General features: G+C 38.8%; 1 protein-coding gene across 1 annotated transcript in view; it reads right to left on the bottom strand.

Moving 5' to 3' along the window:
- Positions 1 to 699: 699 nt before the first annotated feature.
- The window catches only part of MARCHF5 (membrane associated ring-CH-type finger 5), a 62,552-nt gene continuing 48,253 nt past the window's right edge, over positions 700 to 14,998 (bottom strand). The window contains exons 3-6 of the mRNA XM_003825360.5: positions 13,873 to 14,003; positions 5,135 to 5,318; positions 4,830 to 4,996; positions 700 to 3,574 (exon numbers count right to left, since the gene is read on the bottom strand). Coding sequence (XP_003825408.1) covers positions 3,458 to 3,574; positions 4,830 to 4,996; positions 5,135 to 5,318; positions 13,873 to 14,003 — 599 coding nt within the window. The 3' untranslated portion in view covers positions 700 to 3,457. The remainder of the gene's footprint in view (positions 3,575 to 4,829; positions 4,997 to 5,134; positions 5,319 to 13,872; positions 14,004 to 14,998) is intronic.

The raw sequence follows: 14,998 nt of genomic DNA, 5'->3' as shown, positions 1-14,998 counted from the left end.
AAAAAGGCTGTAGGCAAAACCTCTACTATGCACTTAAATTGAGATTTAGTTCCCTTATGTATCAAACTGTCCTAGAATGCTACCTCAATCCTCACAATAACCCAGGAGATGGACTTTATAATCTTCATTTTACTGATGAGGAAATTGAAGATCTGAGAGGTAAAGTAACTTGCCCTACAGCTAATCAAGTGTCAGCTAGCATATGCATCCAGGACTGTTCAATTCTATGCCCTTTCTCCTCTTAGCATCTGTCTCTCAGATGGGGTAATGAAATGACTTAAAACCAATATAATCCCCAAATGGATGCAAGGAAAAGACCTTTAACTCATTCTAGAGGATTCTAATCTTCTACTTCAGAAATTTAAGTTCTTAATATCTCAGAAGCAGTTTGTGTTCCCAACTCACTCGAATACACTTTAAGACATCATGGCATGAGACCACCCACAGATCTTGTCTAGTTGCTTAATTATACTCAGTGCAAGAGGCTTTGAGGGTGGGTGAGTGGGGATATAGTTTAGTCATTAGAACATACTTAGAATATAGGCTAGCCTGTTTACAAAATTAGGACAAATTCTTCCATACAGTTTTTTTTTTAAATTCAGATTACTTTTACTTACAAAAACTAGTATCTCGATAACTGTGATTAAAAAAAATTATGTATGTACAGAATGTTTTGAGATTTAACAAAGTACACCTAGAGAACATAAAAATTCTTTATTTAACCTAATCCAGCCAGTACTGAGATAGTTTGCTATATTAAAAACAAGATGTTTAAAAAAATTACAGCAAAGTTAGCAAGGCAGTGACTAATTAAGTCACTAAGTTTAATTTTATATTCTTCACAGTCATTTCATAATCATGTAATGGTAAACAATATTTTCAGCCACTTTGGAGATAAGTTAACTTTTGAAAAGAATAGAATTCTAGTAGTCATCATTGAATTTTATAAAAGAGGTTTAAAACATTAAAGTTTCTAGAAATAACACAGTAAAGAAATATGAAAATAAACTGGAAAATAAAATATACCCACCCATCCGAAAAATCTACATCATCTCTTTCATTTGTCCCCAATGCCTTTCTTTTACCTCTTCATTTACTTTTCCTAGAGTGCAAACAGATTACTTAGCAATTAAGAAACAACTACTGCTTTGTAGGGGCGATTTTGAGCCTAAGTGCTGCTGTTCCTTTAATCTCTCAGTTAATCCTAGAAGTAGTCTTCTGAGATAAACATTACTTGCATTTCAAAGATTAAGAAAACTGCAGTTGAGAGAAAGTCAAATCCTTTAGCCAAAATCATACATACAGTTATTGAAAGCTGAACTATGATTTGAACCCAGGTCTATCCAACTTTAAGTCTGCCTATGCTCTTTTGTTGCTTCATGGTCAGGCAGGTCACCTTCCTGGGAAGACTGGCATGTGGTATTTCTCGCGCTAATAATAAGGCTCTTTAGGTTTAAAAGTGTTCAATTCGGGGCTAGAGGCCACTCTGGTCCTCAGGCACTTGCAGTTCCCTCCCCACAACCCTAAAAAAACCCTCCCTCCTGCCCCAAAAGGATTTAGAGTTGTTCCCCGGCCTTCATGAGCCCTAATACCTATAAACCCAAGCAGCTACTCCCTGTCAAGGGCATTAAAGTAGTAAATGGGGAACTGTGTGTTTGCATAACTTTAGTAAAGGCTGCCTAAAAACTGTTCTATACAACAAAATTTTGCAAGATATATGTCCATTTAATGTATCTTTTCACATTGAAAACAAAAGCCAATATATTTTATAATTACAGCCTATAATCTAAGTTTTTAAGATATATAATCATAGATGTTATATTTCCCCTTCAGAACTGTAGTAGTGTTCTTAATAAGGCTCACTGTTAGTCAAATCTTCATCTCCAAAGAATACAAATTTGAATGTTCAACAGTCATTCAAATAAACATCATATAACTCAAAATTAAGACATTCATACTATAGAAACCAGTCTTTAATTACTAAAGTTAACATATATTATTGCAAACTAACATAGCTCAATCTATATTTGCTACACTCCTAAAGTGGCCACTTATCAGTAAGGGGAAACATTTATTATTGACATGCATTACTGTGAACAAGAAAATAAATAGGGTTTTGAAAATATCTCTTAAAAATTTAATTTTAATTAACAAAAATAACCATTCAGGTTGCTGAACATTAAAATGGCCAATCTATTGAAAATGGCTTCAATAATTGCTTTTAAAAATGACTACAAAACTAAACAGTGATTAAGGTGCTAGCCTCATCAATAGGACAACAATTAAAATCTAAAAACATTAGTGTTGATTTTCTATAATAAACTTAAGCCAAAAACAATGACCTCAATATTTACTTAAGACTTCTTGTTTTCATACTTTTCTCCTCATTAATATAAAAACAAAGAGCTCAAGGCCTCACCTTGGTTTATTCACTGCTGGTTTTCTATGTGCTGAAACTAGACTGTCAACTCTGTAAGAGCTTGGACCAAGTCTGTCTTGTTCACCACTATGTCCTACAGCACTCTGCACAGTGCCTGGGAAATAGGAGGTGATCAACGAATATCTCAATAACTGAATCAATGAAAGAGGAGAGTAAAATAACTTTATTTTTATTTTTGCAAATCATCCTCTGCTCAAACTACTATAAACTGGCAGCTGTAATTTCTAGAAATATGGGTTGAAAAAACTCCCAGAGATGGAAGGACCTGATGAAACACTGAAACACTGAAACACACAAACACACACACACACACACACACACACGACTGCATGAGTCAAAATTACTTCATGAAGTATGAGATGTCAACATTATGTAAATAAAATTTAATATTGAAAAAGTGATCTGGAAGCCCTGTGAATTTTTACCCTACACATTTTGGAGGACATCACACGGGTTAAAGAAAACACCACAAAATCTCATTTGTTCAGATAATCATTTGAATGTTTACATACATTTTTGGTTATTTATTTATAACTAATTTAATTTACATTTCCTCATATTAACATATCCTCTTATTTAGTATGTAATCAAATTATGTCAGTGAGAAAAATCCTCATAGTACCTTGAGTTGCTGATTCTGAGAAAACACTAAACATGAACATGTACAAAAGAGGCATTTGAATAAAACAGCATGTGCATTTTTTTAATATTTGCACAGTTTGATCTTTGCATTTCTGTCTGGAGAAAATATGAACAAAACCCAGGTTTACCATGCTAAGATAATGGTTCATATGACTGCCATAAAAGTAGTACATACAAACAATGAAAACAAATCACATCCTTAGGTTCCGTGATTACCAAGATGATTTCCCCTGCCCTAAGTGCTTTATTATATTTCTTAAAAAATATAGGAGCAGCAGCTTATCACAAGTCTCCACAAGTGCATTAATGATGGAATCAAAACAACACAACAGATTCATAAGGATGAGAGAACTGCACAACAACCAGAAGTCAGTTTTATGCTTCTTCTTGTTCTGGATAATTCAGAATTTTGCGGTGTGCCTGTCGTAAATATTGCTGCTGTTTGAAGTAAACTTTAAATGCTCCTTTTATGGCAACAAACGCAATTCCACCCTAAAATAAAAAGGAAAATTAGCTTTTTATAATGCAGATTTAGAGAAACAGAGTAATAAAAATAATTTTATTTAGATCACAAAAGACGTAGGCTTTGATGCTAAACTAATTCAGATGACTGCAAATGAAACAGTTTTCTTTTTCTACTAGGAGATGAGATAGGGAGAGAGACAGACTATACGCTGTTACTACAGGTAACAGGGGACACAGATGCCTTCTCCATTATCCTTTCTGACTAGTCTTTCTTCCATGTAGTTCTACATATACTCTGATATACAAAGAAGAATGCTAGGGCACTATGTGCAGACTGCCACTGTTGGGAGCAAGAAAGGCCAAAGGGATCGTGACCAACTCAGCATTCCACTGGAGGCTATATGACCAAACAGCAAACTGTTTATCATGAATGCAGGATGTGAGTAAACTCACACTGCGCCTGCCACCAAAGGGTTTGCTGGGGGCCATCACTCCCTGGTGCAGGGCTCCTTGAACTTATCTACTGGGAAATCTAGCGCGCCTACTGTTCAAAGGATGCAGTCTCGCAAGCCTGCTGTGAACCAAACTGCCGAATGGACTGACAATTACCCGACAATCACCCCTGCTTCTCACTATCTCTTTTGCCTAATAAATACAGAGGGCTGTGTAAAGCTCAGGGCCCTTGTCCACTAGAGGCAAGGTGCCCCCTGACCCCTTCTTCCAAATATACTCTCTTGTCTTTGTCTTTTATTCCCACGTTTGCCCCCTTTGTTCAGTCCTCCAAGGTCCGTGCAGGTTACATGCCACCAGAGGGGAGAAGTGGGAGTAACAATAATAGCAAACAACATGAGTGCTTACTATGTGCTAGTACTTATACAATCCTCACAATAATCCTGATTATTACCATCACCATACTACAGGAACAAAAAGTCCAGACATTTGATTTAGATTTCACAGCAAGACAATTTCTGTGATGGGATTTGAACCAGGTGGTCTGATCGTAAAGCACTGTAATCCCACTGGCAAGAGGGACAGGTGTGATGATTCATGCATATGCCAGGAGAGAAAGCACCTACAACATAGTTCCAAAAGGCCAGAACTGCTGCAGTGGTTTCTCCTCTTTTTATTTCCACTCAAGCTATTGAATGATAGTGAGGCTCAAATAGAGGCTTAATGCATAGGAGCCACAGACTGAATATTTATACAGTTCCCCACCTTTTAAAAACAAATACACTTCATTCTCTTTTGCAAGGTAATATAAGTAATGTTAAAGCCATCTTACCAAGATTGTCCTTTGTAAATTAGAGTTAACACTACTGAACATCAATTTACCAACTATTGTAGCAATAGTAGGAAAGACAAGGGCTCCACACAAGATTCGAGTAGCAGAGACATGATCTGCTAAAGGATTGGCCTCAGCTGGAATTCGAGGAACAGGACAACCTATCCCTAGAGGAAAAAAATGCAATGCGTTAGTGCTAATAAATCAGAAGAGTTAGACTATCTTCAAACATGGCTAAAAAAGCATGTTATTGTTCTTCAAGATCAATTTGGTATGCACTTTACAACCACAGTTCAGTGCCTTACCTGGAAATATACTATTTAAAATTTGTAGTTTATTCGAGTATTTGCGCCACAGTCTAAGCACATAGTCCTCCCAGCGAATCATCTTGCCTAATATCAGCATGACAGGAATAGTAGGAAGTCCAATTAAAAGGAATAAAGGATCAGCTCTCTCCATAACATCCAGACCTTCTTTATGACCTACAACCTGTGAAACAGATAGCATATATTAGAATTACTTCTTTTTCAAATGAGGTGTTGCATGTTAAGCTCTATTTTTTTAATAGAAAATGCTTAATTTCAAAAGAATACACAGAAATAAAAAGTTTAAAAAATAAGCTGGAAAGCTATCAGTCCTGATTTATTTATAAGAAATGTCTCATTCAAGGGAAAAACAAAGTTCCCAAGCCATTTCATACCACACAGGAATAAAAATTAAAATGGCTGACCCAGACTGATTACATTACAATAGAGGGGTGGGGACCTCTGATTGTTGCTTCTATTCCTTTATTTGATTTGGTTAGACTGGGCTACGGAACTGGGATATAATTCTAAGTCCTATTTGTCTTCCAGCAAAACAATTGTTTTCCTGATCTTCCTTCTAGGAGATTAAGCATAGCCAGCCAAGAGGTAGGACTGGCCTTCAAGAGATGGCCTGAAAGCTCATTTCTCTTTGGCTCTTTCTCCTTACTTAGTGGTGTGTAAGATAGGGTGTGATGTCTCTGGCTGGCTAAGTGTCTACCCTACAGACCTAACCCTCCTTAAGTGCACTTCCAAGGTCTAGAATTGAGGGACTGTAGTAGGAGGTCCAGTTTTGGTTACAGATCCCAGGCATTTTTCCCAATTCAGGAACTCTAGGGTACCCTATCTATGGGGGTAATGAAGCTAATACAATTTTTTCCTTACCCTATCCTAGTCTTGGGGCTATTTCTAAATTGGTGTAGATCCCAGAAGGCGAGAAATACAAAATTGGCATTTGTGAACTTCTACCTTTTCCCTCTCTCCAAAATCCTTTTCACTTCCACATCAATCTTGGCCTTAAATTTACCTCTTTTTGTTGTTGTTTTTGAGACGGAGTCTCGCTGTGTTGCCCAGGCTGGAGTGCAGTGGTGTGATCTTGTCTCACTGCAACCTCCGGCTCCTGGATTCAAGCGATTCTTCTGCCTTAGCCTCCCGAGTAGCTGGGATTACAGGGGCATGCCACCATGCCCAGCTAATTTGTGTATTTTTAGTAGAGACGAGGTTTCATCATGTTGGCCAGGTTGGTCTCGAACTCCTGATCTCAGGCGATCAGCCTGCCTCGGCCTCTCAAAGTGCTGGGATTACAGGCGTGAGCCACCGTGCCAGGCCAAAAAAATTTTTTTTTTTTTTTGAGACGGAATTTTTTGCTCTTGTTGCCCAGGCTGGAGTGCAATGGCACGATCTTGGCTCACTGCAACCTCTGCCTCCCAGGTTCAAGCAATTCTCCTGCCTCAGCCTTTCGAGTAGCTGGGATTACAGGTGTGCACCTCCAAGCCCAGCTAATTTTTGTATTTTTAGTAGAGACGGGGTTTCTCCACATTGGTCAGGCTGATCTCGAACTCCTGACCTCAGGTGATCCACCCGCCTCGGCCTCCAACAGTGCTGGGATTACAGGCGTGAGCCACTGCGCCCGGCCCCAGAAATGTTTTATGAAAGTGTGTGGAGAGGACCAAATTTGAGCTATGGATATAGTCCAGATTTCCACTTGGTTAATTTATCTAACTAAGATGTAATATTAAAGGGCAGGAGGCTAGCCTCTTCCTAATGGTCAATAATGTCATCGAATTTGATATTCTTCTGTGTCTCCAGGTAGAACTTAACAACTTCCTATCTTGCACATGGAAGGTGATCCTTTTGAGTTGCCCTAAAGTGAAATGGTCTGGTTTATGATATTTCATAAACCCCAATTCCATAATGGTAGCAAAAGTTAGCTGGCCATGACTGTTTTACCTATAATGATTTCCCAGGAAATTTCTTTATCTATCTATCTATCTATCTATCTATCTATCTATCTATCTATCTATCTGAGACGGAGTTTCAGTCTTGGCACGATCTTGGCTCACTGCAACCTCCACCTCCTGAGTTCAAGCTATTCTTCTGCCTCAACCTCCTGAGTAGATGGGATTACAGGCACATGGCACAACACCTGGCTACTTTTTTGTATTTTTAGTAGAAATGGGGTTTCACCACGTTAGCCCGGTTGGTCTCGAATTCCTGACCTCAGGTGATCCGCCTGCCTTGGCCCCCCAAAGTGCTGGGATTATAGGCGTGACCCACCACGCCCGGCCAGGAAATTCCTTTAAAGAAAAAAAAGACAGGGTCTTGCTACGTTTCCCAGGTTGGCTTTGTACTCCCGGGCTTAAGCAATCTTCCCACCTCACCCTCCTGAGTAGCTGGAACTACAGATGAGTGCCACCACGTCTGGCTAGGAAATTCTATTTTTATATCATTAAAAATTTCAATATAATGATCACTCTAACATTATAACTAAATATGATTAAATATTCTCAAAGTGTTAGCAAATAAATTCAGAATATTTGAAAAAATCCTTTGTCGGGTTATGTGTCCTTTTTTTGGGTTTAGAAATATAAAGAAGAGTGAATATTCAGGTATAGACTAGAGCGAACAAGAGGAAGTTTGTTTCTCATGGGTAGCAGTAAAAACCTTATAAGGTGTTTAAGAATAAGGAAACAAAAAGGAAGTAGGGGTTGGGCACTGTGACTCACAATTGTAATCCTAGCACTTTGGGAGGCTGAGGCAGGCGGATCACCTGAGGTCAGGAGTTTGAGACCAGCCTGGCCAACATGGTGGAACCCCGTTTCTATTAAAAATACAAGCCAGGCATGGTGGTGGTCATCTGTAATCCCAACTACTCGGGAGGCTGAAGCAGGAGAATCGCTTGAACCCAAGAGGTGGAGGTTGCAGTGAGCCGAGATTGCCCCAGCCTGAGCAACAGGAGTGAAACTCCATCTCAAAAAAAAAAAAAAAAAAAAAAGAAGGAAATAGGGCAAAGAATGAGCAAAGGCCCAGTATTTCACTTGTTACAACTAAAGTGAAGAGAGATGCCCCATGCTCAAGCAAGTCAGAAGTGGGATGAGGCGCATCATTCACACATGCATTCATTCATTCACTGAATAATGATTTTGTGCTGGGGCTAAAATGGCAGGTTAAACAGATGTCTTTTGAAAGTGAGAGAAAATCAAACCAAACAAGTGTGCAAATATATACACTGTGAAGAAATAAGGTAGTATAACACCTGCAGTACACCACTTGCTAAAATAGTCATACTCAGGGGCAATAAATGAAAGGTGATTAAGCAATGGGCCTGATTTAATTTTGGCCAATACAAAGTCAGTGAACCTGTGTGTAATCACATACATTCTGCTTTCTTGTCCCAAGATTTAAAAACATTATTTTTAAGACTTCAATTTTGGGGTAAGCTCCAGGAATTATATAGAATGTCTAAGAATTTGTTATCTATGTATAAAATAAAGGCCTGGCTGGGCACAGTGGCTCACGCCTGTAATCCAAGCACTTTGGGAGGCTGAGGGAGGTGGGTAGCTTGAGTCTAGGAGTTTGAGACTGGCCTGGGCAACATGGTGAAACCCTGTCTCTACAAAAAATACAAAAATTAGCAGGGCATGGTGGCATGTGTATGTAGTCCCAGCTGCGCAGGAGGCTGAGGTGGGAGGATCACCTGAGCCCAGGGAGTTCGAGGATGCAGTGAGCCGTGACTGCGCCACTGCATTCCAGCCTGGGTAACAGAATGAGACTCTGTCTCAAAAAAAAAAAAAGAAAAAAAAAAAAAAAAAGAAAGAAAAACAAAAGACCTATAGAATTGCAGGTTTAGAGAAAAATAATTTTTTGTTTTTGTTTTTCCTGCAGAAGGGCTAAAAGCTAGATTTTCATATCTAGGTAGGCCTGCAGTTCATTGCTGCTGAAAGGCTAAGAGTTTTAATTAAGGTCTGAGCTTTTAAAGTACTATTAGAATTCTACATTAATTAATTAGAGACAGAGTCTTGCTCTGTCGCCCAGGCTGGAGTGCAATCTTGGCTCACTACAACTTCTGCCTCCCAGGTTCAAGCGATTCTCACGCCTCAGCATCCGGAGTAGCTGGGAATACAGCCACTATGCCTAATTTTTTCTTTGTATTTTTGGTAGAGATGGGGTTTCATCATGTTGACCAGGCTGGTCTCCAACTCCTGGCCTCAAGGGTTCTGCCTGCCTCAGCTTCCCAAAGTGCTGGGATTACAGGCATGAGCTACAGCACCTGGCCAGAATCCTAACAAGAGGATGAAACAGTGATGAAATAACAGGGTTTTTTTCTTTTTTTTTTTTTTTAACTCAGAATCAAGGATAAGTAAGTACTGTAATTAAGAATGGGCAATGCTAATGGGGGCTGTCTTTGCACTAGAGGCAAAAATGGGAACTAGGCTAAACATATTAAGGTTCCACTGTTCCAGGATAAAATGTTCCAGCTGCCTCTGGGACCAGGCTTCACTTAAGGAGCCAAGGGACAGGAGTCCTAATGCTTCTCTGCTGTGTGGCACTGGATCTGTAAACTCTCTAAACCAGTAAACTAAGAATAATTTATAATAATAATCTATGTCATAAAATTGTTGCAAGGGTTAAATGGATCAGTGCTAGGTGTTCAATACAGTGCCGGGAAAAAAAATTATTGTGTTGTCTTTTCAATAAAAATGCAAGAGGAAGGTCCTATTCAAGTTCCCCACAACTAAAAAGTATTGATTCTATCACAGGTCCATGGAGAAGGAAAGAAAATAAACAGGAAAATAACAGTGATCTCATTCCTTAATTTGGTTTACTTGTACTGCAGGGTTGTTAAGGAATCAGAGAAAAACAATCAAGTGTTAGAAGGCAAACCCTAAATACTACTGATGGTGTAGAGGGGCACATTCTCTATCATATGTGCTCAGGAAGGTAAAAGTCATCTTCCCAATACTCTTAAATCACACAACACTACCCACCTACTGTCATAGCTAGTCTCATTTCTGGGCTAAAAAAAAAAAAAATCTTTTCAAGTGAGACATTACATGTGAAGATTATTTCTAAATGGTAACACATATGTGTACTATAGTTTTTGCTTCCTTGCTTATTTCATTCTACCAATTCAAATTATTTCCTTTAAGGGTTAGCTCAAGACTTTTCTCATAATTTCAAATCAAATTATCTTTCACTTTTACTGAATTAAAATATTGTTTATATAGTCTTCTGCCCTCTTATCACATTTATTTATCTAACCTGTAACTGTTCTCCAGTGGTTTCATTTATGAACGTCTTGTCTTGGACTATATCCCTTGATGCTGGGGATCAGAGTTTTCAATTTATTTGTGTTTTAACAAGTGCCACTTTAACAAGTGCCCCATTAATTATCAAAATTCTTTTAACATTGTGCCAGCCTAAAAATCTTTCTTAAAAAAGAGCCATCTCACTTCTTATGGTCAATAAAGTCTTAAGAAAATAACTCAATCTCATTTGCAAAATATATATATCTATATAATGTATTTGTACATTAAATAATGTATAATCTGCTCTAAGTTTCTATGTCTTTCTCAGTCTTAGTAAATCATCCTGATCCTCCCTCCTCAGGTGATGTACTAATACTCATTATTTGAAGTGGTCACATAAAAAACATAAAGACTGCCGGGTGCAGTGGCTCACACCTGTAATCCCAGCACTTTGGGAAGCAGAGGCAGGCAGATCATCTAAGGTCAGGAGTTCCAGACCAGCCTGACCAACATGGTGAAACCCCATCTCTACTAAAAAGACAAAATTAGCTGGGCGTGGTGGCACATGCCTGTAATCCCAGCTACTCGGGAGGCTGAGGCAGGAGAATCGCTTGAACCCGGAAAGCGGAGGTTGCGGTGAGCTGAGATCACGCCACTGTACTCCAGCCTGGAAAACAAGAGCGAAACTCCATCTCAAACAAAAAAACAAAAAACAAAACCACAAAGATTTATGAAACCCTTTAATGTGTTAGTTTCTATGTAGATGCTGTAACAGGGAATACAGAAGCATAAAATGGACTCTGCTTTCAAGGAAATTACCTCCTAACAGGAAAAATAAGGCCTAAAAACAAGAAAAGTTAAACAGATAATCTATATAAGAAATGTCACTTCATCAGGGCAGGACTAGCTGCCATTTGAGGAATAAAAATGTCATGAATGTGGGGGAAGAAGGAATCACAGCAGGCAGGAGTTGCCTGTAAGTTCTATGGAGGAAAGCTAGCTAAGCCTGGAAGGAGGGTTTAGATTTGGATAAGTACACAGAAGACTAGAAGGGCAGGTATTAGGTTGGGAAGGTGACGTAAGCCAAAGGACAGAGGTAAAAAACTACACAACATAAAGATGGGTTGGAGGAGACAGCCCAACAGCCTTAAAGCAGAACGAAGTACGATTACGGAGGACCCTGTGTATCAAATCATGCTAAAGTTCAAGTCAGTGGTTCTCAAACTTTATTCACTACACTCATGTCAAATATGTTTCACTGTTTGTGATTCATTTCAGTAACTGTATCCATATTTTTGGGATGTCATCATCATTTTATAAGGAAGTCTCATAATACTCTGTCTCACCATGACCATTAATGGAGCAAGCCATAAAGGTTTGACCCTGGCATAGATACATATGCAGTTCCTGGAATATTAGGTAAAATTCCAAGCATTCCTTTTTTGTTCATGTAAATTCTAATTTATATTAAAGAAAAGCAAATTATATCATCTACAAACCTAAGTGTGTTCACTACTACAGAGTTACTTAGGAAACAACCAATCTAGATGCTGCTCTTGAAGACTACTACTTAAGGCAATGGAGATGTTAAGCTGGGGAGTAAGATTTTGAAGGTACTATTTTAAGAGGATTCATTTGGAAGGATGGATTGATAGAAGAACATGAAGTCAGATAAACCAAGAAGATCCTTTAGCCATCCAGGTATGATGAAGTGACAAGAAGTCAGGTGGTAAAGACTGTGGAAAGGAAGCCACAGATACAAGACACATCAAAATGGAAAAACTGCTTGTATTTGGTCAGTGGACTGAATAGAAGGCTATAAAATAGAAAGACTAGGCCAGATGGGCTCACTAGGCTTGTGATCCCAGCACTTTGGGAAGCTGAGGTGGGAGGATCACTTGAGGCCAGGAGGTTGAGACCAGTCTGTACAACACAGCAAGACCCCATCTCTACAAAAAATAAAAAATTAGCTGGGCATAGTGGTGTGTGCCTGTAGTCCCAGCTACTTGGGAGGTTGAGGCAGGAAGATCGTTTGAGCCCAGGAGTAAGGCTGCAGTGACCCTTGATTGCGCCACTGTACTCCAGCCTTGGTGACAGAGTAACACTTTGTTTTGTCAGGGGGCGGTTTGTGGGGAGTATTGAGGGGGGTGAAGAGTCAAACGTAATTCTAAAAATATAGGATGGGCTGGGTGCAGTGGCTCACATCCGTACCTCCAGCACTTTGGGACACTTTGGGAGGCTGAAGTGGGAGGATCACTTGAGCCCAGGAATTTGAGATCAGCCTTGGTAACATAGTGAGACCCCTCCCACCATCCTTAGAAAAAAGTAGCTAGGCATGGAGGCACACACCCATAGTTCCAGCTACTACGGAGGCTAAGGTGGACAGATGACTGAGCCCAGGAAGTTGAGGCTGCAGTGAGCCATGACTGTGCCACTGCATGCCCAATCTGGGCTATACAGAGCAAGACCTTGTCTCAAAAAAAAAAAAAAAAAAAAAAAACAAACAAAAAAAACCAGGATGTAAACTATAGATGGGAAAATAGAAACAGAAACAAAGGAACGATGACGGAGAATAAATTTAGGTTTCAAATGGAAGAAGTGACAAGTTTGATTTCAATAATTTTGAGTATGAAGTCACAAGAGATCATTGCAGCACTGGATTTGAGAAAAGAACAGGACAAAAGACCTGAACACACAAAAAAACTAAGTTGATAGCTGGAAATCTTTAAGAAGAAGGTATAAAAAGAAGAGTCAACGGCTTGGGACTAAATTTTGAAATTTATGTCTCTCTAATATTCAGCAGCAGTTACTGATTGTAGCACTGTTTTTCTTTCCTTTTTTTAATTTTTATTTTTGACCACTTATCCAAGTTCTATGTAGCACTGTTTTTTTTGAGATGGAGTCTCGCTCTGTCGCCTGTGCTGGAGTGCAGTGGTGTGATCTTGGCTCATTGCAACCTCCGGCTCCTGGGTTCAAGCAATTCTCCTGCCTCAGCCTCCTGAGTAGCTGGGATTACAGGAACCTGCCACCACTCCCAGCTAATTTTTGTATTTTTAGTAGAGATGGGGTTTCACCATGTTTGCCAGGCTGGTCTCGAACTCCTGACCTCAGGTGATCCACCTGCCTCGGCCTCCCGAAGTGCTGGGATTGCAAGCTATGCAGCACTGTTTTTACAGCAAAACATTGGACTAACTAAACGTCTATCCACAAGAGACAAGTTGGTTAGTAAATGGCTGTAATTCTATAGATAGAACGTTATGCAGATTTCTGCATACTTATATGAAATGATCTCTAAGATTCACTATGAAAAAAGGGAGATACAGCTATAATATGCTCCTTTTTGGGTAAAGAAAAAGTAGGGGAAATAACATTTAGAAAGAACATGAGAATGTTATTTCTTATTCAAAATAATACACTTTTAAATGTCTAACAAAAAATGTTTTAATAGATCTTCACACCAAGTAATATCACTATATAGGTAAAATAGTGAACCTGCATCACTGTCACTGCTCCATAAGTCACAGCTGTCCAATAGATAGAGCCGACCATTATTCCTGCTGCAGCAAATGGACAGGCTTTTGAGATCAGTCTATCTGCAAGATCCAAGATGTAAACCACTGGACCTATAACACAAAGAAAAGAAGTAAAGGTTCAACACAGGGTGAACTTTTAAAATGACTTGTTTGATATTTTCTATAGATCTAAAATACCTTCCCCCCAACAAGAGACAGGGTCTCACTTTGTCATCCAGATTATAGTGCAGTGGCATGATCATAGCTCACTACAGCCTCAAACTTCTGGGTTCAAGTGATCCTCTTGCCTTGGTCTCCCAAAATGTTGGGATTACAGGCATGAGCTACTACACTCAGCCTAAAATACTTTCATGAAGTTGGATGTTTTGATGCTTTAGAAATAACTGTTATAAATTTGATGGGAACCTAGACTAGAATAGTTTAGAATTTCTCAGTCATTTGCACGAATAGCTAAATATTACTTCATAAATTCTCGTAAACAGCCTCCTCAAATTATCTTTATTATTGAACCTAAAATTAGAGTCTCAAATATAGTTACTTCTTATAAAGGAAATAGTCCTCTCACTTTCATCTCTTAATCATACTGGCCACGGTAGAGTGAAATGGTCATTTCAGCTTGCTTTTTCCATCAAATTCCTGGCAACAATTAGATTCTCGTATTTAGTAAGAATATCATTTCTCTGACTTCACTCACTGTATACCTTGATACAGTACATAAAGGTAACCAGGGCCATTTTCTTGTATTTATATAACGTCAATTTATCTCTCTTTGATTTTCAATATGCTGTATTTAATTGAATATTATTCTCTAACAAATTTCTTTTTATGATTATGAAGCCAGTTTTTATAGCATTCCAACAGCTATATGTACCAATTATGTTCTATTATTATATGCTTACTCTGAAATCTGACTACTACTTCCTTCTGAAAGTTATTTGGAAAAGCAGCATTTGGAGGTATTCTGACTGCCACTAAGCCCAGTATAATTTAGCTCCAGAATTTTCCAGAAGAATGGAAGGGTCTCAGCCCTGATTTAAAGGCCAAATATAACTGAATATCTAAGTTTATTTATTTATTATTTTTAT

This window comes from Pan paniscus, chromosome 8 (genome assembly GCF_029289425.2).
Source record: "Pan paniscus chromosome 8, NHGRI_mPanPan1-v2.0_pri, whole genome shotgun sequence".
Lineage (NCBI taxonomy): Eukaryota > Metazoa > Chordata > Mammalia > Primates > Hominidae > Pan > Pan paniscus.
The sequence above is the reverse complement of the archived record's forward strand: the minus strand, read 5'-3'. Positions and strand labels throughout refer to the sequence as shown.